The sequence below is a fragment of the Mastomys coucha genome, unplaced genomic scaffold, assembly GCF_008632895.1.
Source record: "Mastomys coucha isolate ucsf_1 unplaced genomic scaffold, UCSF_Mcou_1 pScaffold14, whole genome shotgun sequence".
NCBI classification, from domain to species: Eukaryota; Metazoa; Chordata; class Mammalia; order Rodentia; family Muridae; genus Mastomys; species Mastomys coucha.
Window position 1 is genome coordinate 32,695,502 of NW_022196896.1, and position 27,816 is coordinate 32,723,317.

The following is a 27,816-nucleotide window of genomic DNA, read 5'->3' on the forward strand; positions in this document are numbered from 1 at the left end:
ACTGATGTAGGAAACTCGAAGTCCTAAAGAATGTGAGTGACATTCACATATACTATCTTGGGAAGCTTAACGCTTCAACAAGTAGATTATAAATTAGTGACAGAAGGCAAGACAGAATTTAAACTTCTTCTAATTCGGTCTAAGCGCTTAGCTTTTCATGTACTCATTTTATAACCCAGAGAATCTCATCTATGGAGCACACTAGAACTACCTGGAAAGCTAAAACAATTTATGCTTGGGCCTCATCCCAGAAAATATACCAGAGAATTTTTCTTAGTAGTCAGTATTATCCTTAGTGGGTCAGTGGTTGGAGAAATCTATTCAACCAAAACTATGAGAGTCTTAGAGAAGACAGAGAAGACACAGGTAAAATACATACACCTAACTTCATTAGGAATGAATAGACGTGCGTTGAAGGGACAGCCTGAGGAGATTTGGAAGGGAAAAGTAAAGTCTAACAACTAAAATCACACAGAGAGCCAGCATGAGGTAAACAGGTGTTCCAGGAAAACCACAAGAGACATGAGGACAATGAAACTGTTCCTGGTCAAGCTAAGGACACTTGCTTCCTTCTTTTTTCTCTGTGCTACTCCTAGGAATCCTCCTGTTTCTGCCCACGTGCTGGAGTTATGGACCTCTACACCTTCCTTGGACGGCTGCCATGCAGCATCTGTAACAAGACATCCCTGCTCACTCTGTCCATCCCTTTTCGTAAAACCTTAGTGATTTCATCTCCTTTTCAGGAGCTGTGGAGGTGGAGGGATGTAAAAACCAGTTAGGGACTTCTCACAGCAGGTTCTCTGGTAAGGAAATTACCCTGTACAATTCTCTGCCCATTTTTTAAACAGTTACGGAATTTCCTTAGTAATGGCTTACCTGGTCAATATCAGCATTTCTTGGAAGAAAATAAACAATATTATTAGTGATCTTCTGGGAAAGCCTGAAAATTTCAAAGGTGAAGAACAGTTAAGGATAAGAAGTTAAATTTCCAAGTCAAGAGATGTTCATCACTTGTTGCTAACCAAGTACATTTTTTGTAAGCAACAAAAACATACATATTTAAATAAATAAAAAAAAAATCAGATACACGATTTGGAATCCAGCAACAACAGCACCCTGATAGGTTAAAGGATGAAGCTGCTTTAGTATAAGGTACTGTGAGTTGAAGATCACTGCCCACAGACCTGAGGTTTCTTCTAATTCCAAATAATAACTACATCTATTTATTCTCAGGGCAGGTTCTGTAGCAGCAGACCTGGATCTTGGGCATTTGCTGTGCAGCATCTGTATCATGACTCAGCAGCCACCCCGTCAACCCACTTCATAGAACCTAGGAAACCACTTTCTTTTCTCCATTCCACGGGAACATGGCTGACCTCTTGCTTTAGAACAGCAAAATTAAATAGTAACAAAGGTCTAGAGATATCTATAGATAGTACATCTACTGACCACCCAACACGTAATTTTTATAGTTGCTTGTAAAGTTTTCTTTATTACAGTGTGCATACATTTATTTCCTGGGTGTGTCAGAGGATAACTCTGTTTGCACCTTTACGTGGGTTCTGGGACTCAATTTCAGGTTGCCAGGTTTGTACAGCAAGTGTCTTTAATAGTTGAGCTAGTTGGAAGGCTGTATATTGTTTTTTTGTGTAAAATACAAAATGTGATTAGCTTATACTTTTTCTTTACACTGACTTCCTACATGCACGCACGCACACAGTCACCATTTTCCTCTCTGCAAGCATTCACGTATACTGTTAGGACTTCCAAAGGATATCCATCAGGAGACATCATTGTCCTAATGTCGAAGGTCTCTGCAGTAGCATAATCTGGTCCTCCCCAAGGTGGACTTAGGAACACAACATCAGCTTTTAAACTCGGAGCCAAGAGCAGGAAATCTCCACAGATAAACTCTATCTTATCTGCTATCCCATAAACTTCAGCATTATTCCGAGCAAGATCAATTTTAACAGGGTCGATATCAATGGCAATCACTAAAATTAAGAAAAGAGGTTGACAATGAGACGGTTTTCTGAATAAAACACCTAAAAAAAAAAGGATTTAAGAGACATATAGCTACACACAAATACAATTTTAGTTAAAATTTATTTAAATTGAAAAGGCTCACATAGTTATACCAAGAAAACATTAGCTAAAGAACAGATTTCCATATTGTGTTGTCCAGTCATCACACAAAGTGTAAATGGCCTTTGAGGGGAGGGGATGGCGGCAGTTATTTACAGTTGAAGCACTGAATGCTTCCAAATGCTACTACTTGCATGTAGAGCTAAATGCTGGCATTTAGAAAAGACCAATTTCCTTAAAATGAGTCATTGTTTCTAATCCTACAAGCTGTCAGGGTAAATGCTATGGTCATCATAGCACCAGGAAGAGACAGTGTTAGCTACTTGCTTCCTTTTCTTCTTAGGATCTAGCGATCTGTAAAGGTGAATGATAACATGACACCACGAGCTAGAGAGCAGTGGTTCTCAGCCTTCCTAATGCAGCAATCATTTAAAGCAGTTCTGCATGCTGTGGTAAGCCCCAACCATAACATTTTGCTGCTATTTCATAACTGTAACTTTGCTATTATGAATTATAATGTAAATATCAGGTATGCAGGATATCTGATTGACTCTGTTGGGGTCACAACTTACAGGCTGAGAACCGCTCCTACAGAGGGAGCTCACAATAAGAACATGGCATTAGCTTTCCTTTAGGACACATCATACATTTTCTTTACCAAATATGTGCCAATAAGCCCTGGCAACAAACTTTTCCAATTAATAAACTAATCTAGGATATGTATGTTCTTTCATATTTACAGAAAATTCTCAGACTTGCTTTATCATGGTACAGATATTTTTTTTTTTAAAGATTTATTTATCATTATAAATAAGTACACTGTAGCTGTCTTCGGATGCACCAGAAGAGGGCATCAGATCTCATTATGGCTGGTTGTGAGCCACCATGTGGTTGCTGGGATTTGAACTCAGGACCTTTGGAAGAGCAGTTAGTGCTCTTACCCGCCGAGCTATCTCACCAGCCCTATGGTACAGATATTTTAACCACTGTCTTATGACAAAATGCCAAAAAGGGATGACTTTGACAACTTTTGAGGAAAAATATTTTCAGTTGTCATATACACGTGTGTATGACGTCACACACACACACACACACACACACACACACACACACACACACACACACACACGGCTTATTTGGGAAAAAAACACTTGAGGATTCTGAAATATTGACTTAGTGGAAGACAAGAAAATAAGTATTGATCTGGTAAGCCTGAGAACTGCTTTTATCTAGGTACCGTGAAACCATATAAACTTAGCAAGTGTCATGCATGCCTGGAGCACAAAACTAGTAGAATCAAGGTCACAGTTTATTTGCTCTGGTCTTGAAATTAATAGGCAAATCCAGTCCATCTTTTTCCGACTTCTATATTCTGTTTCCAGATTTATATTTTGCTTTCTCAATTAACATTAAAAAGTTCATATACATTATAAGATTCTGCTAAAATCTACTAAAATGAAAGCCACCACCCACGGGTAGGTCTAATATTAAGATAATAGGGAAAGTATCTTTAGAGTAAGAGTTGGGTGTCTTCTATCTCTAAAGCTCTGGGATATCACAGACATGAGTCACAAACCTAGAACACAGCAGGGGCTCTTCTAGGCTAAACCTTCAGTCTTAGTATTTATAAAAAAAATATGGGGGGGGAGGGTTATAGTGTCTCTGTAGCTCATTGCAGTTTGCAACCTTCCTCGTTGTCTCCCAAGTATTTGTTTGGATCACCATATTCCATGAGAACAAGCCACTGATTTTTAATTTTAGTTGGGAGCTTAGCCTTTAACGACCGAGCCATCTCTCCAGCCCTCCTCTACTTTTTAATACTGTTTATTTACTTTACCTGTGTAGTGGCAAAAGCCCTTGCTCACTGAGTTAAGTCACTAGTCCGAACAGTCAGAATTGAAAAGTATCATTAGACTATGTGAATTCAAGGTGTCCTTCAAAGCTGAATTATGTCGTCATAAATCTACTACTGAGTCCCAGCTAAAGCTTCTTCTCCCTCCCCATCACTCCTCCATTCTAAGAAGCATTATGCGTTACTGTTTTTATAGACTGCTGAAATCTTGGCTCCAGAGATTAGTAGGTGCGTCTGTAAAATCCTGTGCAATTATCTTATCTTTTTATGTCTGCATTATCTGTGAAATTAAGATAGCGAAAGATATAATTTATGACTGTTGACTACATAAATACATATGAAGTACTTGCTAAACTTTATGCAAGATTAATAAACACAGCAAGCTATAGCTTTAAATATCTGGTATAAAATTATCAACTACATATTAAATCTCATCAAAAACATGAACAAAAGTAAAAAATACTCTGCATAAATTAGAAATAAAACAGTCCTCAGCCATAAATAACTAAATTACCTCTTTTCCCTGTTAAGGCAAACTGGATGGTATTTCCTCCAACTCCACAGAAAGCATCTACTATAACGTCACATTTGAAGGACTGACTGACACGGCCAGCGATGTGCTCAGCAATCTTCTCAGGAGTGACTGAAAACCAGCCCTCTGTAAAGGGAGAACAGCTTTGTAAAACGTGAGAGTCCACGAATCCAAGAATGAAAAAGAAAACATACTGCAAGTTAAAAAAAAACCAGAGGCGGCTAGTGATTAGGAGCTCAGATAAAAGTTTGTACCAGTTTTACAAGGGAACTGTTGGTTCCGAGTCCACATTGGGTCATAATCACCTCTAACTTGAGCTCTACCGGATCTACTCCCTCTTCTCTCCTCCATACTCAGTTGCAACCCCGCACATATAAGAATACAAACTGCCTCGCTTTAGAGAAAGCCCCTACAAAGTTGCTCACTCCTGATTTATTTGTACACTATCCTCCACATTTCTCCAGTAATCATATACAGTTACACTTTTTCTGTATGTAGCATTAACTACTGCTTATCAGCTATGAGAACTGACAAGTTCTAACTGGCTAGCTGCTTCCCTTACTACGGCGACTTTCTCAATTATTCTATTTATAATGGACAGGTAATCACTCAGTTTTTATTGACACTTGGGAACATTTACATGCATTGAAAAATTTTTTTATGTGGTATAATCTCTTGTGTACTGTGTAAATGCATCACCTTTCAATCAAATCTGATGGCCAATAAGCTGAGACAGGATTAGAAAGTGAGACATCTGAAAGGACCTCTGGAAAAGTTCTGCCACCCGCACCAGGAGGACTTGGGAGAATATATGAAACTGAGGAGGTATCCAGCCATATGGCAGAAATAGATTAGTAGAGATGGGTTAATTGAGTTATGAGCTAATCAAGGAACAAACCTAGCTTAAGACCTAAGCATAAATAATAAGCTTCTGAGTTGTTATCCAGGAATTAGGATACAGGCTGATAAACTTGGCGCTTTCGTTTTTATTATTATTTTTGAATGCTTTGCCTTCATGTATGTCTGCCCATGGTATGCATGCCAAATTTATATGTTTTTAAATGTCAGAAAAAGCAAACAGCAGTAGCCAGTGACTAGGAGGCTGCTTTAGCTAGCATAGAAGGAATAGCAGAACCACTGCATTGTTCAGAAATGAAGGTACACTTACCTGGAGGGAAATAACACTACCCTCCCTATCAGAAAGAGCCTTTATTTCTCAGAAGAAATTTCTTTGAAAAAAACGATGGGCAAGTGTTCCTGTTCTCACTACTTACTAAAACTATAAATGGCTCTTCATTATGTGAGGAAGTCTAAACTCCACTGCATATTTTATATTTTTTCCCATGTACTTTCTATAGCATTCACTATTTTACAAATTATACAGGAGGCATAGGCTCACTTAAACTTCTCAATAGGTCAAGACCTCCTGATTGTGATCGTTAATAGAGATACTTAGTCTCAATATGAAAATGAGTGTCAGTCTCTGAGACTAAGTCTGTTAACATCATGGAGAGTAGGAGGGGACATGGACCTGAAGAGATGGCTCAGTGGTTAAGAGCACTGGCTGCTCTTCCTGAGGTCTGGAACTCAATTCCCAGCAATCCCCTTCCCTTTATCTCACTGTAATGAAATCTGATTCTCTCTTCTGGTATGCATGAAAACAGAGTCATTGTACATTAAACAAACATATCAGAGAATGGAAAGTCAATGAAGAATTCAAGTTTTCAGTGCTAATTAAATCATACATTTCTGCATTAGGTAAATCTCCATCAGCTCTTTTTAGTGACCTACTTACTTCTGTTGCCTTGCATAAGTTGCTACAAATAGCAGTTAAACCTGAAATTAAGACACAGATGGTCATATACATGTAAGTTGAGGGATACTCCACAGGGCAATGAGCCATCACTTCTTAAAGATGTCGAATCATGCCGGAGGAGGGCCTCAGTGGTAGAGTGCCTGCCTGGCTCAAGTGAAGCCTTGGGCATGAGAGTCTGAGGATCTACTACAGATTACAGGATGCTAGGAAAACACAACATCTAAATGCACAGCACACTGCTTTATGACAACATATGGGTTACAGAGATAACTTAATATCTTTATGTTTTATTTTCTTTCCATGAGGGGCTGATCCCAGGTCTTTATTATTATTATAGCAAAAGTCCTTGTTCTTAGACAATGCATACTAAATAATTGGGAGTAGCATGCTATATGCAACTGGATCAGAAAAAGACAACACACACAGAATCAAATTATAAATGTTGGAAATAGTTGAATCCAGGTAAAAAGGATATGAAAATTTTGTTTTATAACTTTTCTGTAAATCTACAGTGGTTTCTAAATAAAGCTAAACAATACATCTATATTCTATTTACCTTTGTCCAATTTGATCCCATCATCAAAGCGAGAGAAGAGCCTGTATCTTTGGACCCAGTATTTTGCCAGCTCTGGAACAGAAGCTATTTCAGGTGGTAGATCTTTTATCTTTTTGTTCTTGCTCTTCTTCTTCTTTTTCTTCTTTATTTCAACTATAATAAGACAATACATATACTGACCATGAAAAGAGAATGGAACTAAGGAATTCATAAACAACAGCTACATCAAATAATCACCATTTTTGACTATAGCAGACCACATGTGCAGTGACACATGCAGAGAATCACAGAGCAAGACAGAGAACTCCTGCTTCAGGTCACAGCCTGGCTGTCATTTATTGGGTTGAGAAAAGTGCCTGCATGGACATTGGTTTCTGCTGCCACACTGTCCCTGGCATTTATTGGCTAATTTCTTTTCCTTTCTTTTTTCTTTTCTTTCTGTCCTTCTCTCTCTTTTCCTTTCTTTCTAATGGTTTCTTTTTATTTATGTGCACTGGTGATTTGTCTGCATGTATATTTTTGGGACAGAATTGGAACCCCTGGAGGAGTTACAGTTATGAGCTGCCAGACGGGTGCTGATAACTGATCCCATGTCCTTTGGATGAACAGCCTGCTCTTAACTGCTGAGCCATCTCTCCAGACCTCTAAGCTCTAATTTTCCTCATTCCTGCCTAAGCTTCCCTAAAAGGACCGTGATTCAGGATATGTAAGGCAAATACATACAACCTTTCCTTTTCAATTTACCTTTTAGTTATAGTGTTTCATCAATGAGACAGTAACCATAACTAAGAGACTAGGCTGCTCTTATTAACCATAAAATGAAAGATCATAATAGATATAGTTGCTTCAGAAGGACAAACATGAAGCAGTTCACAAAATGAACTAAGCAAAAATGCGTACCTGTGATGTTCTATCAAATACTTTCATCTTTATTAATAAAAGAAATTTGGCTGGAGAGATGGCTCAGTGGTTAAGAGCACTGACTGTTCTTTCAAAGGTCCTGAGTTCAAATCCCAGCAACCACATGGTGGCTCACAACCATCTGTTATGAGACCTGATGCCCTCTTCTGGTGTTTCTGAAGAAAGCTACAGTGTACTTACATATAATAATAAATAAATCTTAAAAAAAAAAAAAAGGCCACTAAAAATGCTAGTTTTTGTATTTATTAGTGGCAACTACAGTAAATATATTTTGTTAATATTCTATCAAACCCTTCAAACCATTACAAAAAACAACTTTCAAGAAGAAAATGTGTGCTTCACCAATTTCAAGAGGGACAGACATGTCCCCATCAGCCAGGCACAGAGTGGCAGCAGAGTTCAAAGTCCAGACAGATAATGTTTATTCTGATTTGATCCAGCCTGGTTAAGGGAAAGTGAGGAAGAGTCACAGTGCTGAATCGCAGCCACAAGCTCATTCGCGCTATCCAGAGGCATAAATGCCAAGAAAGTGTGACCCATGGACACACAAGGCGAAGCACATTTATTCTTACCTTCTGTTTCTGCATGGGGAGAGTTTAGCATTTCTTCAGTTGAACAGTTCTCTGGAACAGTTGCTACTAAGGAGCCTGCTTCACTCTTTTCTGCTTCAAGTTCATTGGCTGAAGAGATGGTCTGACATTTTTCAGGTTTTGGATCTCTGGTCTCCACCAGGTTGTCAGCTTTCTCTAAGGACATGTCTTGCTCTTCTGAGTCACTGCTTGTGCAAGTGTCTTGCATTTTGTTTTGAGAAAGAGACTCCTGTGATTTCTCCTCAGCTACTCGTTCATTAACCCATTTCAGGAATTTTTCTACCTGAAATTTTAAGGTATCACAACAAACATCAAATAACTATAAAGAAAATAGAATTTTGTCACTTTTTACCATTTGTGACCTGATTAACAAGCCATCATAATTATTAGTGTGGAGAAGTGCAAAGTATCAAATAAGCTACAAGTAATTATGGGCTATCTAGAATTTAGGGGAACATCCTATGACCTTATTAAGAATTCTTTTAAAAGAAGTTACATGGCATCAAGAATGCCAATTTGTCTTGAAAATAAAATCAGAAGGTACAAGAAAGATAGATAAGGGCTGCAGAGACAGCTCATCAAATAGGACCTGGGTTTTGTACCCAGCATCTACATGGCACCTCACAACTAACTGTTCTGTCCCAGGAGATCTGATGTCTATCAGTCTACACAGGCATGAGGCATACATACATACACAAAAAACACATACACATAAAAAAAATGTAAAAACAAAACACAACCCAAGTTAGGGCTATCTCAGAAAGAATAAGTAAGAATAGCAGAGCTGATAGAATTAAGTCCTAACAAAATCAGTTTATTTGCTAAAATATATCGGCAGCCCAGTGTTGGATGAGTTACTTCTTTACATTTAATGTACAATGAATCTTCTTTGTCAGATCTTTATGATCTTAAGAATGAGTAACTTTCAGAGAAAGGCAGATACATGATAAAAAACCCTCACACTGAGGAAAAAGTGCGCACCCAAGAGAACTACGGTCACAGCAGCCACTATATACAGCTGTTTCTATATTCCTTTATAGGTGAGAGATATGGGAATTATTATTCCCAGCACATTACAAAGTCTTATGAGACTAACACTAGGCAGTCTATTTCAGATATAAAAAGGGTCGCTAAAATAGCCATTAAACTACCACCAGCCTTGATCAATCTGAAACACACACACACATACATACACACACACACACACACACACACACATATACACTCATGGAGAAAAATAAACTATCATCAATTTGTAGCATGCATTGCTAGAATGCTGAAGTTAGAAGCATGTTAAGATACCACAAAGTCAGATGCCGGAGACTGTGGTTCCCGTCTTTAAGGGGGTTGATGGCAACATCAGTGACAGGAAGGCTCTGATCATCAGAAATGCCCCATCCCCAGCAGGATAACTTATCCAATCACATGATGTTCTAATACATTTATTTCCTATTTCTTGATAGCAAGGACCAAGAGGGGTCAGGTTACAATATGACTCTATAAATCAGGCTTGTATTTTACATTCTTGGGTCAAACCTATTACTTCAAAGCATGATGAGACTTTGGATGAGCTCAGAATCCAGGCTTTTAGTTAAAACCACAGCACAATCTATCCTGGGATCTTACTTTGTGTTTAACATGTAAGAAAATTGCCTCTGTCCCTCTATGTACTATATGGGCAAATCAATTTAACTGACTTATCTTCTTAGATCTCAAAGTTTTTAATTTTCAAATCCCCCCCTTTTATATTACCTCAGTTTCCTTCCCTGTTCCTCAAACCCAGTTTTCATAATATTTAACTTCATAAAGTAGTGGAAATTCATTTGATGTATCCTTCAATCTTGAAGGGTGGAACTTTCCATTTGAACATAAATTTAAAGAGCCAAGTTATAAACCGTAGCTGAAGGCCAGCCTGTGCACACCTTACTCCGAACTCTACTCTTCTTGACAAAGGGTTTCCCTGCCTCCTGGGTGAACAGGATGTGCTTGTTCTTCACAGTCACCCGCTTCCGCATATCTAGGTACTTTGACTTGTATCTCACGTTCTTCTCTAGATACCTGACCTGTCGACGACTGAAATCTGGAATTCCACCATATCTAAATCAGACCAAAAGAAATGATTCATATGTTAAAACAATTTCTTGTATAGGGGAAAAAAATTTCAAAAAACCAAAAAAACTCCCAAACCAACACCCTCCCCCCAAATCTCCAAATAAGTTTTTACTAGTATTTGCTAGTAACAACCATCACTTAATCCTAATAAATTTTGAAAATAATAAAATCATATACTACTTGAAGAAGAGTGTATGGTTTAGTCTTTATGACAGTTTAAAAGCAAATGTGAAGGCAAATCTGAGGCCAAGGCCAGCCTGGTCTACAGAGAGAGTTCTAGCCTGGTCTACAGAGAGAGTTCTAGCCTGGCCTACAGAGAGTTCTAGCCTGGTCTACAGAGAGAGTTCTAGCCTGGTCTACAGAGAGAGTTCTAGCCTGGTCTACAGAGAGAGTTCTAGCCTGGCCTACAGAGAGAGTTCTAGCCTGGCCTACAGAGAGAGTTCTAGCCTGGCCTACAGAGAGAATTCCAGGACAGCCAGGGCTGCACAAGGAACCCGGTTTCGGGGGGGAAAAAAAACAAAAACAACAAAACCAAAACAAAACAAAAACTAATTCCCAACCTTCCCCCTCTCAAAAGCCAAAAACCAAACTCCACTACCACCCCCCCAAAAAAAACCCCAAAAACAAAAAACCCCAAACCAAATGTGAGACACCAATAAGTCTAACAAGGTTATTTTTTCCTGTTTGAGATAGGCTTACATAATATAGCCCCAGTTTGCCTCAAATCCTTCATTCTCTTGCCTCAGATTCTTGAATACTAGCATTACAAGTGTGGCATCACAACTAAAATACATTTCTAATGTAGATTAGAAAGTAGACATTATGTAGCAGACTGCCATGAAGAGGGCTAGAAAAAAACTAAACAAAAGCATACTGTTTTTGTTTGTTTGTTTTTCAAGACAGGGTTTCTCTGTATAGCCCTGGCTGTCCTGGAACTCGCTCTGTAGACCAGGCTGGCCTTAAACTCAGAAATCCACCTGCCTCTGCCTTCTAAGTGCTGGGATTAAAGGCTTGCACCACCACTGGCCGGCAAGCATACTTCCTTGTTGGGGTGATTTTTCTCAGAGTGATGACAAAGCCTTATACACATCGGGCCATCATCAAATTAATGTTAAGAATGGTTGCTGAATGCCTAGTTTAGAGTAAATCTAATCTAATCCCCTGAGTTTCTGTCTGTCAGAAAGTTTCCAAGCCCCCCAAAATGTCCTCTATGACTCATGTTACCACCACCACCACCATCATCATCATCATCATCACCACCATCATCATCATAGTAAGGATGATGATAATAAGCCCTATCTTTCTCTTTACATAGAATTCTATTTGTAAATAGAAAAGACAAAAGTTAAATTCCAAACAATGATATTTATCTCTGTTGAGTATATGCTACCAAGAACCAAATAACAGTTTATGTAAAATCAACGCTTCCAATAACATAAATAGCTTTTATATATACCGTTAAACTGTCCTTTCTAGACTAAAGTGACTATACAAACTACTTCAGACTTCAAGTCCCTAAGCAGGCGACTTTGAAGCCATTATAGGATTTGCATTATAAGCATGTACTTTTGAACTAATTTGGAGTCAATTTACACATTAATCACAAGGCAGTTCTCATTTTCTTTTCCCCACTAAATTCATGATGCACAGCTTATTTAAATTTTCTAAGATATGATTACTATACAGTTACTAAGACATTAAGTCTGAACCCTTCGAAACATAAAAACTCAAGGAATGGGATACACTGACCTAAACAGTACATACCGAGACTGTTTTATTCCCTCGGTTCAGTCTTCCTGTCATGAGATATAAGATACTCTTATATAAATATCTACTCATTCATATTTCTTTTTAATCTTTGGGCATTCAATTCCAGAGAATATTTAGGATTCTACAAACAAATGCGCACAGCAGCTTTATGTGTAAGAGCAAAATACAGAAAAAATCCAATGGCCACTTAAAAGGCAAATGGTTGAGCTATTTTTGCTATCCCCATAAAGTGTATTGGCTACCCCATCGAGGAGGAAAGAACAAATGGGATGCATGCATAACAGACTTCATGCTTAGATCTTAGGGAACAACCTAGATATTGATAATGAGAATGGAGATTTAATACAAACTTTCCCTGAGAGGATTAGGTAAATGCTGTGTGTGTGTGTGCCAACAAGAAAGGAAACATGGCATACTGCTGAGAAAAGCAAGCTGTGACCTATGCATGCTGCATTAGTGACATAAACAAGGAGTAATCTATGTACCTAGTGAAACACTTGACTTTTCACATCTTTGTTCCATGGTATGTTTCCTAGTCTTCAGAAGAACAAAGGGTAGCACCATGAGACACCAGGTGGGAACCATCAATGGAAGCTCTAAGATCTAAGTTTAAACCTTTTCTTTGTGAAATGTGATCTGGACTAGGCCAAAATATATGTGACCTACAGCCACTGTATCTATGTAATAGACTTCTTATTAACAAGAGAAGCTGGTGTGTTACTTGTTATTATATGCAATAGTATCAAACACAGTATTATATGTTATCTACTTGAATGCCAAAGAGATTTAAGGTAGTTGAAGTTATTAGGATTTCAAGAAGGTGATAGATAGGCCTTATCAATAATTACTTTTGTCCTGAGCCATGCTTGAATCCTAGGAGAAAACCATTGTCATCAACTTCTGAGTCTGGGTTTTCATCAACGTCCAATTCATGGCTAAAAAAAACAAAAACAAAAATAAAAACAAGACAAAATAAGGGAACAGTAATAAGCCATGACTTTCAGTATGAACAGTATCACACAAAAACAGTAAGTATGGAGAAAAAGTACTTTAATCAGTATTTTTTGCATAACTTAATATACTCAGCAGTGTTTGAAACTAACAAGCATTCATATCTTTTTATTTAAAGATTTTAACTTAAAATGTATGTATGTGTGTTTTTCTATGTACATGGGTATGAGAATAAAGGTATGCCAGTGGAGGCCAGAACAAAGACCTCAGATCCTCTGGAGCTGGAGTTACAAGCTGCTGTGTGCTGACATGGGTGTTTGGTACCTAACTCAGTCCCTCTGGAAAAGCAACAAGTGCTCTTACCTACTGAGCCATCTCTGTAGCCCCCCCAATCTTAAACCCTTTAAGTATTCTACCTTTATTCCTGAAGATGGTGTAAATATTTATCTCTCTATGTAATCTCAGCTGAAGCCTGATCTTAATTTTCTGGAGTGATTTCTCTAGAGCTCTCCCTAAAAAAACATTTGAGAAGAACCAATCAGACCAAAACATTTTTATAGAAAAACTGTTATTAAGAAGAGTAAGGTATCAGGGCTGAAGAGATAGATGGCTTAGAGGTTAAGAACACTGCAAACTCTTTCAGAAACCCACTGTTTAGTTCCAAGCACCCATGTTGAGAGGCTCACAACCACCTGAAACTCCAGTGCCAATGGATCTGATGCCTATTTCTGGCCTCTTTGCCCAACTTATGTATTACCCTCAGAGCATAAACATACAGGTGATAAGAAAACAAATCTTCAAAAAAGGCTGTGATGGAAGCAGTAGGTAACCCAGGAGAATCTGCCAATTGAACATCTAGAAAACACTCCTCTGCCTCGGTCTGTGAGGGCTTTCCTAGAGGTTCAATAGGAGAGAGAACTACCCCAATGGCATCCCAGACAAAGAATCTTAGAAGAAAGCAAGATGGGAACTAGATCTTAGCCATCATTGCTTCCTGATGCAGTTATCAGCTGCCTCTTATACTCGCTTCTATGTCTTCCCTGCCATGATGGGAACACCAAGTAAGCCTCTCTTCTTAAGCTGTTTTTGTCAGGTATCTCATCTCAGAGGTGACAAGTACCTTAAACTGGTTATCTTCGAGACCCCTGATTATATGATCCACTGCATCAAACAGAATACAGGAAGAAATAACTCTTATAAAGTTTCTCTTTCCAATAAGAAGCCAAACTCTATAAAAACTTATATTGAGTACATATTAAATCCTAGAAATATCAGCATACATCCCTCTACTTTTAGGGAACGTGTAGTAACTAGTGGGATATCTAATAAGCAAAGGTTCCTATGTACAGCCAACCAAAACAAGCAGTGGTATGCGTTTATGGATTAAGCTATTCAGACTTCTGTTTGCTTATCACTTTTCTAGTTGCTACATGGAAGGAAAAAAAATCTTATGTGGGGGGCTGGTGAGATGGCTCAGTGGGTAAGAGCACTGACTGCTCTTCTGAAGGTCGTTAAGTTCAAATCCCAGCAACCACATGGTGGCTCACAATCACCCATAATGAAATCTGATACCCTCTTCTGTGTACTCACTTATAATAAGTAAATCTTTAAAAAAAAAAAACATAAAAAAATCTTATGTGGAACATAAGATTTATGCCCATCTAGAATTGCATAAATATGCCATAAAGAAATATACCTATCTAATGCTCCAATTCTGTAATGATCTATTCTTTCCTAATTATCTACAGTACCGGCACTTGGGACACACTTGACTTTACATTATTGTATACTATATTGTATAGGTGGTAAACAGAAAAAGCACTGTAGTGAGTAGTTGATCTTTACTCTAAATTTAGATAAGTACCAAAGTAAAGAACTTATCTTTGGCCGGGCAGTGGTGGTGCACGCCTTTAATCCCAACACTTGGGGGGGCAGAGGCAGGCGGATTTCTGAGTTCGAGGCCAGCCTGGTCTACAGAGTGAGTTCCAGGACAGCCAGGGTTTTACAGAGAAACCCTGTCTTGAAAAAAACAAAACAAAACAAAAAAACAAAAAGAACTTATCTTTGTCTCATCAACCCTATGCATTCAGCAAGAACGTTTGATTGAAGTCTATTTCAAAAAACAGCTTAACATGTACATAAGAAAGAAATTCAACTAATGTGTGGGGTGGGCTGAACGTTATAAAGTTATATACTTCACTGATACTGTCCTCTACTGTGTAATAGTTCCCCTAGACTTAGAGATCTCACAAATGAGGAACTAAGATATTTATTTAGGATTTGTGAGGGGTAGAACTGGGACTCTGGGTCTGCCGGTCTTCCTTACAGCGTAGTGCTGCCAGGTGAGGTAATATGGGACTGACCTTCTCTTCACTTTGCTGGGCTTACGCTCAGGCGGGTCATCTTCACTCTCATTTCCGTCAGCCCCGTTATGGTGAGGTCTATGTTTACCTGTATTTGTTCCTGAAGACTCCTGCAACTCTAAAGAGAATGAGATTACAATGTACTTTTCCTTGAGGCCTGGCAACTCCTCTATCACTTTCAAAGGCAATTAATTAATTATGGCTGTGCTTATAAGATTTAAGGTTTCATGGTCTAATCATACAATCACATGTTATTTTGTTTTGGTCAAAGATGGCACTGCACATTTGAACACTCAATAGTGGTCTTTTTTAAGTTTTTTTTTTTTTTTAAACATTTATTTTATGCATGTGAGTGAGTACACAGCTGCTCTCTTCAGACACATCTGTAATTGGATCCCATTACAAATGGCTGTGAGCCACCATGTGGTTGCTGGGAATTGAACTCAGGACCTCTGGAAGAGCAGCCAGTGCTCTTAAACCTCTGAGCCCGGTCTCATGAGATCTCATTACAACTCACGGTCTTAATTTCAGTGTCCTCTGATGAATGCACAGCAGTGAAATCACCTGATAATAAACTTCTCAGAACCTTACCTCCTACATAACTGAAGCACAACCGTGGTTTAAAAAAGCAAAACGAAGCTAGTTTGTCCAGATCTATAGCACAAGGTACAGCATTTCCTTTCTGCTGCAGTTGGCAGGTACATCCTTTTTTCCTTTAAATCAATTAATCTTTGCAAGTGTGGGAGGGGAAGGGAGCCATGACCTGAATGTTGAGGTCACAGGATAACCTGTGGCAGTAGGTCTTTTTTTCTATGTGGGTTTTAAAGACCAAACTCATTGTCAGGCAAGTGTCTTCACCTGCTGAGCCACCTCACTGACTCTGGCAAGGCAATTTCTTAAGGTACGTGTTGCAGGATATTTGATCACACTTGAGCCCTGAGATTGTGTTATTTACAGGAAAAATCTGTTTCTAGTTGTGGTGGCTCAGCCCTAGCACACACCTTTAACTCAAGACCTTTCTGTTTATTGTAAACAGGATTAAATGAAGTCAACCATAGGTTAAGAGGTAGAGCAACCAGCTGACAAGAAGTGAATACTGGAAAAAACCAGAGAGTAAGGGGGAGACAGGAGGGTGGACGGAGAGACACCCAGGAAGTCAAGGGACAGACACTGAGTCCGAAGGGTTTCTGAAAAGGCATGGAGCAAGAGAGTTTCCTTGTGGGGCATCAGATGAGGAGGAAGGTCAGCTGGGTGCTTTCTTTGCTCCTCTGAGCTACCAGGCTTTCACCCCAACATCTGGCTCCAGAGAACTGGTAAAATCCAACTTTGAGATTTTGTTAACAAGCAACAGGTGAACAGAAGCATTATGTCAGAACATGTTGCAAGAAGGGAGTTGTGTAAGAATTCTGAGTGCTTGTGAGAAAACTCCAAGAAAACAAGTCTTGTAACTCTTTGTGCCTCTCTAGAAAAATGTCTTTTTGCCAATGTGGTTTGTACTTGTGACTGTACACTCTACTCTTTCTATCCCTCAGAGTATAAATTATCTGAGGCTCTGAAGAAAGCTGGCTAATGCGTGAGACTTTAGTCACTCTTTTGTATTGGCTCCATTCTCTCAGATCCCACAGCCTCTTCAGAAGCAAACAGGGATAGACTGGAGAGAATCAATGACAAAGAGAACCAATGACAAATCACACTAATGTAGAAATGTGACACAGATTTCATACCTTGATCTTAACAGTAAAATGAAAATATGCTAAGACCTCAACTCCTCACTCTCCTGAGAGACAATTCAAAGGAGCGAATACCAACCGACCAACACATGTAGTGCAGACAACAGAAGGAAACGATAGAGAAGCTTCACTGTGTTTGGAGAAGGAAAAAAGTATAACCAGGGAAGAGAATAAAAGGGGTAAAATATGGCAGAACACAGCCCAATACACTGACCAGTATGATACAGACTTTGTAGAGAAGCTGTGATGGTCAGTGTCCATGGGACAGGCCCTAGAATCATGTAGGAGACAGGTCTCTAAGGACACCTTAAGGTATTTTCTTGAATAGGTTATCTGTCATAAGAGAACAGTACCCTAAAAGGTGGGTGGCACTATTTTCTGTGCTTGGGTCTGGACTTCACAAAAAGTATGAGTTGAGTATGAGCATGAATGGTTACTTCTCTTCCTGACTGCAGCTGTAGTAAGATCAGCTGCTTCAAGGTCCTGCTGCCTTAAACTCCCTGTCATGGGGTCCAACCCTTCAACTGTGAGAGAACATAAGTACTCCCTTCCTTAAGGTGGTTTTGACAGCAAAAGGAAAGCAACCAAGACAGATGCATCAGGAATATACAGAACAGAGACTCCATATAATGTCAGATAAGAAAGGATGGGGATCAAAACAGAAAGGAAGGAGAATGTAGAAGCACAAAAAAAAAAAAAAAAGAAAGCCACAGAACTCTGCAAACTTGGGGTCAGGACTAGTTCAAAACTACAACAATCCTAGGACTGGAGAGTCTGAGGCAGGAGGATCCTAACTTCCAGTCTGGTTATGTAGTTGTGTATTAATACAACCTCACATTTCTAAATGTGAGTTTAGTAATCTAAGCAAAGCACTTATTTTCCTGTCAAATGCTTGCTTCCAATTCTAATTCATTTGTTCTGAAAAAGTTGCAAGTTCACCGTAAAGTAGATTTTCCAAGAGAGTTTCAGGCTCGCCTTTACTGGCTACAGAGGTACAAAAGGAAGGAGTATTTATGAAATTGAGATGGGATAAAAACATTCATTAAGGTTCATGTGTTAAGCAGACTGAGTCTGGATAATCCTACCTTGAGCTGGTTGGTCTGAGCTTCCGTTCTTAGAACTGTCACTTTCCTTGGGTGTTCCATTACAGGAGTCACTTCCCCCAGAGGCAGGGCACTCTTTCCCAGTGATTTCACTGAGCGGCTTGTCACAGTGCTCAGAGGAATCTAAGTGGCTCTGTTCTACTACCTCTGCACTCAGAGTTATGTTGTTAATCCCAGTAATAATTTCATTGTGGTCATTATCATTTGAGCCAAGGGTTTCATCCTCAGCTATGTCAGGTGTAGATGAAAGAGTCGTTACATCCGCTTTCAGGATGCTCTCAGCATTCTGGTCAACCTCTGGGTGAGATGTGCAAACATCTTCATTACAGTTTTGTGAGGCAACAAAAGTCCAGCCCTGAGCTTCCCAATACTGAAATTGTTCCAAATAATACCAATAGAGCTGACTGTAATGCTGCTCCCATTCTTCCTTCGTATCAGGAAGGTTCCAAGGTTCAGAAGTTAGTGTCTGGTCTGGATACTTTTCCTGCCAGCTTTGCCACAACAGCCCTTCTCCATATTCATTCCAGTACTTTTCCCAATTCTCTGGGACCTCTAGCTTTGGTGCCAGTGTATTTTCAACAGGAAGGTTTTCTGCTTCAGTATCTGCTTTGCTTTCAATTTTACATGTTCTGTTGTTCTCACAGTGTTCAACTGAAGATGGATTATCTGAAACTACAAGGTCATCTTCTTCATAGTCATTTCTCCAGGATTCCCAAACCATTTCATCGAAATACCGCTTTCGGTGTTTTCTTCTTTTCTGCTTCACTTTAGCTTTATTTCTTGCATTCATAGACACCTACATCAGATAAATGGTAACAAGTTTGAGTCTATTTGAAGATTAGTACAACCAAAACCACACCCAAACTCCAACATGGGTTTTTACTATACAAAAAGTGACTGTTACAAGTACTCAACAGAAGGAAAGTTAAATGTGGGACAAATCCCAACTTGCAGTTTAGCTATGATATATATGAGTAAAGTGTTCTAACTATGAATGAATTTTATTGACTACATTGTTTTATGAAAAACAAGGACTAGAAATAGTAAGAGTAGACTCATACCTCAAAATTCTCATGTGTAGACATTCTACCAAACTGAATTGGTAATCCCATACTTCTCATGAGTTTGGCCTCAGAATCAAGGTCACTTTCATCTGGGCTATGTGACTCTGCAGTGCCATTGGAATGACCATCTTCCTCCTCTTCTGTAACTTGGTCTCCTACAGACAGCATTTGTTAGATTCATTGTAGAGGAATGCAAAGGCAGGTTTTCTTATCCTCATTTTAAAGAAGAACCTGAGATCCAGAACTCTTACATGACTTGCCCACACTTGTATTAATGCTATTGTTATATATTTTAAAATTATAAGAATTGGTGATAATGTGAATTAACACACACACCCTCACTCCTCAGTGAGAAAACAAAACCCACTCCAAGTTCATGATTCAGGCAACAGAAATAGACATGGTTAAAGAACCCTTGTGTATGAAGTTCTACCAAAGAGGCTCTTCAATGAGGAAAAGACTCCCTTCTAAATACTGAAGGGCATTCCACTCACTGTTGCATCCAATGACACTATGAAAGCTCAGGTGAGCATAGGAAGAGAAAGACAAACCAACTAATTTTGTTGTTCTCTCATGGGTAATACAGCTTCTCAGGTTCAGTAGGAGCCTAGAACCTACAGAATCTCTATTTGTACACCACAGTAGGAAACCTTGGCTTATCCTATTCTTTAGAAAGTTAAAGTATTTTGAAGGCAACTATGATTGACTTTATTGGGATTGTCTCTGGCTTTTAACTGTGCCTCAGTTCTGTTCATTTTGAGGAACTTTTATGTGGAACGTTAAAGGGGCTAGGGATGTCTGAGAGAGTATAAAATCATGACACAGACCAAATTCTGTTTTTATTTGGTATGGTAACTAATGATGGGATTGTAGAGTCTTATTACTTCAGTCAAAAAGTCTGTACATGTTCACTTGGGATTCATCCTAATTCTACCTTTACTATAAAAATCTGACAGAGAGACTTCATGTTTTTTACTTTTCAAAATTTCAAACTTAGGCTTCAGAGATGGGTCAGTGGACTTCCAGAGTGGGTCAGGGTTGAATTCCCAGCACCCACATGGTGACTCACAACCATCTGTAATTACAGTTCTAGGGGACCCATCCGATGTTCTGTTTTGGACTCTCCCAAGAATCATGATTCCCTTAAGATGCCCTCTGTGGGTACTGCATGCTTATAGTACACTTACATACATGCAGGCAAAATGCCAATATCCATTTAAAAAAGATTAAAAAATAAAAGTTAAAATTCCAGGCTAATGGTTACAAATTGGGAAGAAATGGTAGACACTGGAAAGTCTAAGCCAAGACAGCACACAACAAGAAAATCAGGAAAATAAAAGATGAACTTTAATAGCAACTCTAGAAGAACAGCTGTGTGCGTGTGTGCATGCATGCATGTGTGTACGGTGTGTGCATGTGTGTGTATAAGAGAGGTAGAGAGATTATAGGATTATTTACCATTTATGCCAGCAAGTAGACCATATTATCATAAATTATATACATGAATATGGTAGTACAGTTAATTTTTACCAAGAAGGTGTATGCATCTTACTCTATATTACCTGCATTATTGCCACTGCTTTTGACATAGTAGCCTTGTAATCCCAAGTTGTACAATTTTCGATCCCTGTGAAGCAAAATAAATAATCCACATTGGAAAAAGTTGAACTATAAACCTGGAAAGAAGGAGTAAATGCTGAATCAATTAGCTAATATTTTATATTAGCTAATTAAGAAAGAAAAGCAACCTGTTAATACATTTCTCTCACCTATACAATATTTCCCCTGGAGTTACAAAAATTGATAACACATATAAAATAGCATTTCTTGACACATGATAGCACTTATGATTGCTAATCATTAAAATTAAGTGGAATTTCTCCTGGACATTGAAGGGGGTGGAAATTTGATTTTCCTTGTTACACACAAGCAACTAGGTATTCTCTAAGTTTTTGGTAACATTTGAATATACTCTAGTAGTAGAAAGGATGAGCTCACCCACACATACAGCTATGAATATACTGTAATGTATTTATAAACAGGAAGTAATATCTATTACATGGTAGACAAAACAGTCATGGTCTGTATAAAGGTTGAATAATGATGCTCTCACTCAACCTTTCTTTTGCATGTTAATTACCATCATTGGAAATTTCATTACTAAAATAAACTTACAGAACATTTAATAAACTCATACTACAAATTATAGCTAAAACTACCTCCTTGTGTCCACTTTCTTTGATAGGGTCTTACCATGTTGCAGAGCCTGGTCTTGAACTTGAGATATCATATACCCTCCTACCCCTCACTTTAGTATCCCAACTAGAAGGATTTAAGGCATGAGCCACCATGGCCAGTACTAAATTTCTGGTGAACTTATAACAAACTTCACAAAATAAAATTCTTGTGTGCTTGACCTATCCTGTTTTTGAAGGGATACTTTATGAAGCATAAAGTAGATGGATACTCACAAAACAGTAAACAGGAAGGAGATAAAGTGCAAATGTCCTCTGGCCACATGATCGCTAGTCCCACTATTCACCAGAACACAGGTACTATGGGTGAGGGAAAGAGTGGAGCCATACACAGGCATCAGTGTTTTGTCTATCAACACTCATGGGACACTGAGGTATCAGGTGGAGGTAGGGTCAGTATAGCTACCACTATGGTTACAATGAACAAGTAAGGAAATGGATTGCGGGAGAAAGGAGGTCTTTACATACTGGTTCAGTATTACAAACTCATGGCATTAAGTACACGGTACATATGGAAGCAGTTAAAAATGTTGAATGTATACATGGATGCAAATACCCATTCCTACATGTACTGGGGGTCATATGGATACTGTAGAGCTGTACTGAGAAGATATAGGAACAACAAATACACAGCTTTTGGTTTAAAAGTTCTGGGTTGGTTAGTTATTAATTGTCAATCTAACATAATTTAGATTCCTCCCTGGAAGAAAGGCCTCTGAGAATGTTTGTAAGGATTATCTTAATTGTATTATGGTTGTAGGAGACCTATCTACCCACAGGGGTGGCATCACTCCTTGGCATGTATCTGAGCTTGGGGACTCTGGATCTGACTCACTCCCTCAAGCTCCTACTGCTGTGGCTTGCCAGCTCTGATGGATATAACCTGGAACTGACAGCTACAACACACCCTTCCCTTCTGAAGTTGCAAGATATTCAGCATATTTTCATCACAGCAACAGAAAAGCTTGAGACAAGTACTATTATCTACTGAAAGAACCAAGATGCTCTTGGAGAAGTTCTAAGATGCTCTAGGAATTGGAAAGATAAGTCTGGGTTTACAAGGCAATGTGAGAAACATCAGACGGGCTATAAGAATTACCCCAAAAGGTCTTCCATTGGAACATTAAAGATAGTATGAAAAGCAGTAGTAACAACAGCAATGGATTCTAACTCTCAATAAACTAAGGCGTCATTCCTCAGGCACAGTCCAGTCTCTTTTTGAAACAGTCTGCTAGTGGCCTAGATCTCTCCAAGTGCTCCAGGATGGCTTGCCAGTAAGCTCTGCCTTCTGAGTACGAAGATAACAAGAATGGGCTACCTTGTCCAGCCCTTTTTGGATGGGTTCTGGGCATTGAACTCTGGTCTCACATACAAGTACTTTACCAACTAAGCCAACTCCTTAGCTTTTTATTATTTTCTGTAAACTATGTATATTACTTAAAATGGTTTATATAAAGATAATTAAAGAATGTATTTTATAGCATAAGCAACTTTATTTCTAAAACAGTAACTACCAATTCAGCATTTCCCGTGTTTTATTCTAAGCATACAAATTTATATTCGTGGTATAGATATTTTGTATTCTGATGAATAGCTAAGATTTTTAAGACCAGCACAAACTTCAAGGTGCTGAGCCAATCTATTCAATTTATATCATCTAGTCTTGTGTATTTCAGACTCTTCCGAAATAAAAGCAAAATGAAGCTGATGATACTCATGTCACTGCTCCCACGTACAGCTCTTTTCTCGCTAGTGACCCGGCTTTCAGTGAAAAGTAGCAATGAAGAAATGAGCTACCTTTGGCCCTACTCTTCTGTGTATGCAGTCCTTACTTTATTCCTCAAGCCAATCCCCAACAACCTCTCACATCTTTTTTCCCTTTCTTCCCCTTTTCTATTGCTGTCTTTAATTTTAAAAATTGTTTTGTGACACAGTCTTGCTATAAAGCCTACACTGGCCTGCAATCTACTGCTATTCTCCTTAATCAAAGCTATATTATCTCCTTCCTGCACAAAGTTTTAAGTGTTTTTTTTCCTACAAGCCATTCACACTACTGCAGATAAGTTTGTTTTTTTTTTTTAAATGCTAATGTGATAGCTGAAGCAAAGTAATATAATCATTTCATTCTCCTGCTTCAAGTTTTCTTTTCTGGGGTCTTATTATTTTTTTAACTAGTACTGTAGAGATTCACTAGTAAATTTTCTGAATTTTAATTCTTTCTTCTTAAGTTTTACTAGTATAATTATATAGTGATGGATTTCAAGTCTACTCTTGTCCACACTCCCCTCCCCCTCCTGCCAGTCACTTTCCTTTCCCCCAGTAGTCTCCACTCTGCATGCTACAGTGGCACAGGAGTTTGGTGCAAATACTGTACTTATACACCAAGTACTCCACTTTATTTCTTATGCCATATGTATGCTACATATTCACACATACATGAAATCTAGATTCCACATGAGAGTAAATTTGATACTTGTCTGAGTTTGGCTTAAGATGAGTTCTGCTTAAGATGATTATCCACAGTTCATTTCAATGATACAACTTCATTGTTCTTTATGGATTAGTATCACTGTGTATACAGACCAGTTTATTTACCCCTTCATCTGCTAATGGATGCCTAGATCAACTCCATAACTTGGTTACTATGATTAGTGCTACTTACAATATACAGGACTAGCAGGTATCTCTATAAGATGTGGAGGAGTTAGATTCTCTTGGGTCTATTCCCAGAAATGGTCTGTCTGGATTATTTTGAGGCTCCTGTATACTGATTTTAATAATTGATAATTCCATCCATAGTCCCAAAAGGCTTTTCTCACTCAGTCCTAACATAACAAACATTTGCTAGGACTGCTGCTTGTTTCTTAAGGACAATCATGGTATGGTTAGATGCAGTCTCTATGTAGTTTGGATTTTAGATTTCCCTTGATGTCTAAGGGTGATGGAATACTTTTTTCATGTATTTTCTTTTGACCTCTTTATAGCAGAATTGTTAAATTCTAGGTTCATTTTCTCTTTCTAGTCTCTATTCCACTGCTTTGAAGAAACATCATGACCAAGGCAACTCCTATGAAATGAAGCATTTATGTCCTGATTTTCAGGACATAGGCAGCAGGAAGGGGAAGGAGGGATGTACATACAGACAGGCTGACTGGGTCTGGTGTAGGCTTTTGAAACCTCAAAGCTCATCCCAGTGAGACTCCTAGTGCTTCCTAGACAGTTCCACTAATTGGATTCAATCATACAAATATATGGGGCCATTTTCATTCAAATCACAACACTGTTGCCAAAAAGAGTGGGCAGGGGATGAAGAGATCACTTCATGAGTAAGAGCCTTTGCTGTATATGCCTGTGTTTGCCAAGACACAGGCAGATCCTAGGAGATTGCTGGCCAGTCTATCCAAAATAGAAAGCTATGGGTTTCAGTGACAGACCCTGCCTGACAGAGAGGGAAAGAAGAAAGCATTAGGCATTCTCTTGTCTCCTTATGCAAACATGAGTGTATGCACCCACACCTATACAGAGGCCATGAGCCTACTGATGCCACAAAGTGGTGGTTTGAATGGTAAATGTCCACTTTAGGCTCAGGTATTTAAACACTTGGTCCTATTGTTGGCAGCCCTGTTTAGGAAGGTGGTATATTCTTCTTGGAGAAGGTACATTACTGCGGCAGGATTTAAGAGTTCACAGCCTTGCCCACTTCTAGCCTGTACTCTTTCAGCTTTCTGCTGCAGTTGTCTGCTGCCATGCCTCCTGACGTGGACTCTTCCTTTGGAAAATAAGTCAAAACAAAGTCCTGCATAAGTTGCTTTGGTCATAGTCCTTTGTCACAGCAACAACTAATACAGCTAAGGAGAAAGACAAGCAGGATACTTTTGAGAAGCCCAGATCTTTAGGGGTGTTTCCTTTTTATATGTATTCTTCTTTCTATCAACATTCATATTTACCTCTGTGTTAAAAATCTCTTAATCTCCAACTCAGCTTCCTAAGAATCTTTTCTGCTGTGAAGTTAAACATTCTATCTTCATCTAAGTAGCTGTCTCTTAGAAATCCTCCAGGTGCTGCAGGTGACAGCACAAAGTTGTTTCTGCACTTTCTGCCCCACTGTGACTGACAACCTTTCTCTACAGAGGTTTCTTTGGAGACATGGCCTTGGAAAGAGGTCTAAAAGAAATAAACAGGTGGTGAATGGGAAAAAGCATTTCTAGTAACCCAAGCTCTGTGTAGAGTCTAGGGGCAGTTAAACTATGAAACTGAAGGAAAAGACTAAGAAAGAAGAAGAGACAGTCAGTAAAGTAGTAGGGGGTCAAAATATACAGAAGTCTAGACTGTCCCTAATTTATAACTGTGGTCCTTTTTAAAATGACAAGCAATGAATACCCACATTCAGTAGAAACTGAGGTTTAGATTTTGAATTTATAGTTCAGATTTGAGATTTTTGAAACTCTAGAAGACTCTCTTAACCGTTACCCTCTGGAAAATCAAAACCAAATTATATACTTCAATATACAGTGTTACAGAAAGAAAAATGGGGGGCACAGTGAGGACATGCTGGACCAAAGCAAGACCAAACTCTGTAGCTCTACGTCATAAGGCTGGACTTTTAATTTCAATTTCACAGCCAAACTTGGCAGTGTTTTCTATGTGTTACTGGCTGTGGAGTCATGAGTGAAGGGTCCTGAATTCTTCCTGAATGTTTTTAGAGAATCTCTGAGGGAAACCAAGCAATATGCTACATGGATGCAGCCCCTGCATGAAGGCCCTAAGAAGCCATTGCTGGTTGTTTCTCCTCGAAAGAAACAAATTCAATACTTTAGCTTCAAGCAAGTTTTCAGGACACGGACAGAAAATAGCTAGATTTTCCCAAAGCAGCAAGGAATGGATAAGTTAATATGAAAGTCTGGTTTCTCTCTTGAGATGGGACTCTACAGTCTGTCTTCCTCTCAACACTAATTCATGTCTACCAGGTTCTTAATAGAAGGGCCTGCTAACCTCTGCTTATAGCAGCCAACCTCTTTTCTAGTCCAAAGTCTTCTACATTCCTTCAAAAACCCACCACAGAAAAAACAAATAATAAAAAACAAACCAAAACCTCAACATGGCCAGGTTTTTCACAGCAACAGCCCATTTTCTGGTACCAACTTCTGTCCTAATTACTTTCTGTTGCTGTGATAAAACACCTTGACAGAGAGCGAGCAACTATGACATTACTTTGGCTTACAGTTCCAGAGGAAGAGTCCATAATGGCAGGGAGACATGGCAGCTGGCAACTGGAACAAGAAGCTGAGATCACATCTTCAACTGAGAACATGAAGCAAAGAGAATGCAATCTAGAAGTGGGCAATGCTATGAGCTCGTAAAGTGTGCCCAAGTGATCTACTTCCTCCAGTAAGGATTTACCTCCTTCCCAAACAATGCCACTAACTGTGAACGGAGTGTTTAAAGACCATTTTTGGGGATCGTTTCTCATTTAACTTACCAGCCTGCCACTGACTGGGGTTTCTTACGGGGTCCCTTGTTCCGTGGGATGATGGGCTCTGGCCAGGTGTGCATGGGATTCGGCTTTGACAAACAGACTAGACATGAGTGGTGTAAGGTCTGAGCGTATTTCTCAAAAATGACGAGGCTTTTACAATCATTGCAAAAGAGAGAAATGAAAAATCTGGCAGATCAGTAGTCGAGGTACATCTGAGGCCATCTAAAACACACTAGGTCTATAACAGCAGCCATCTCCTCTGGACTGGTGCAGCACCCCTGGGCTCCGAGTATGTTTGGGCTACGTGGTCCCAGCCAGAGTCCCGGGAGGCTGCGGTGCGCCAGCCAGGAGAATAGAGGCTTGAATCTCGAGTCCTCAATGCTGAATGCTCGAATCTCGAATGCTCAATCTCTTATGCTGCACTCCCCCCCCACCCCCCCACCCCCCGGCCCAAGCACTCTGGGCCTGGGGGGCTACGGACTACATGAATCTAAGCCCTAGTCTACCTAAGTTCTGGTTCTAGTCCGAGTGCGAGTGAGTCCAAATGCTGAATGCAGACTGCCTGCTGCTGAATGCTCAATCTACAATGCTCAATGCTCTCTTTCTGTTAAACTTTAATGCCCTACCCACAATGCTGGAG

The 27,816-nt window shown here is 39.2% G+C and overlaps 1 protein-coding gene across 1 annotated transcript in view; it reads right to left on the reverse strand.

Annotated features, from left to right (window-relative positions):
- Positions 1–27,816, reverse strand: part of Tgs1 (trimethylguanosine synthase 1) — a 39,522-nt gene that overhangs the window by 8,785 nt on the left and 2,921 nt on the right. The window contains exons 2-12 of the mRNA XM_031366724.1: positions 21,008–21,072; positions 19,443–19,600; positions 18,364–19,177; positions 15,549–15,666; positions 13,083–13,169; positions 10,275–10,449; positions 8,335–8,635; positions 6,842–6,994; positions 4,452–4,595; positions 1,778–1,994; positions 877–955 (exon numbers count right to left, since the gene is read on the reverse strand). Of these exons, the coding sequence (XP_031222584.1) occupies positions 877–955; positions 1,778–1,994; positions 4,452–4,595; positions 6,842–6,994; positions 8,335–8,635; positions 10,275–10,449; positions 13,083–13,169; positions 15,549–15,666; positions 18,364–19,177; positions 19,443–19,600; positions 21,008–21,072 (2,311 nt within the window). The remainder of the gene's footprint in view (positions 1–876; positions 956–1,777; positions 1,995–4,451; positions 4,596–6,841; positions 6,995–8,334; positions 8,636–10,274; positions 10,450–13,082; positions 13,170–15,548; positions 15,667–18,363; positions 19,178–19,442; positions 19,601–21,007; positions 21,073–27,816) is intronic.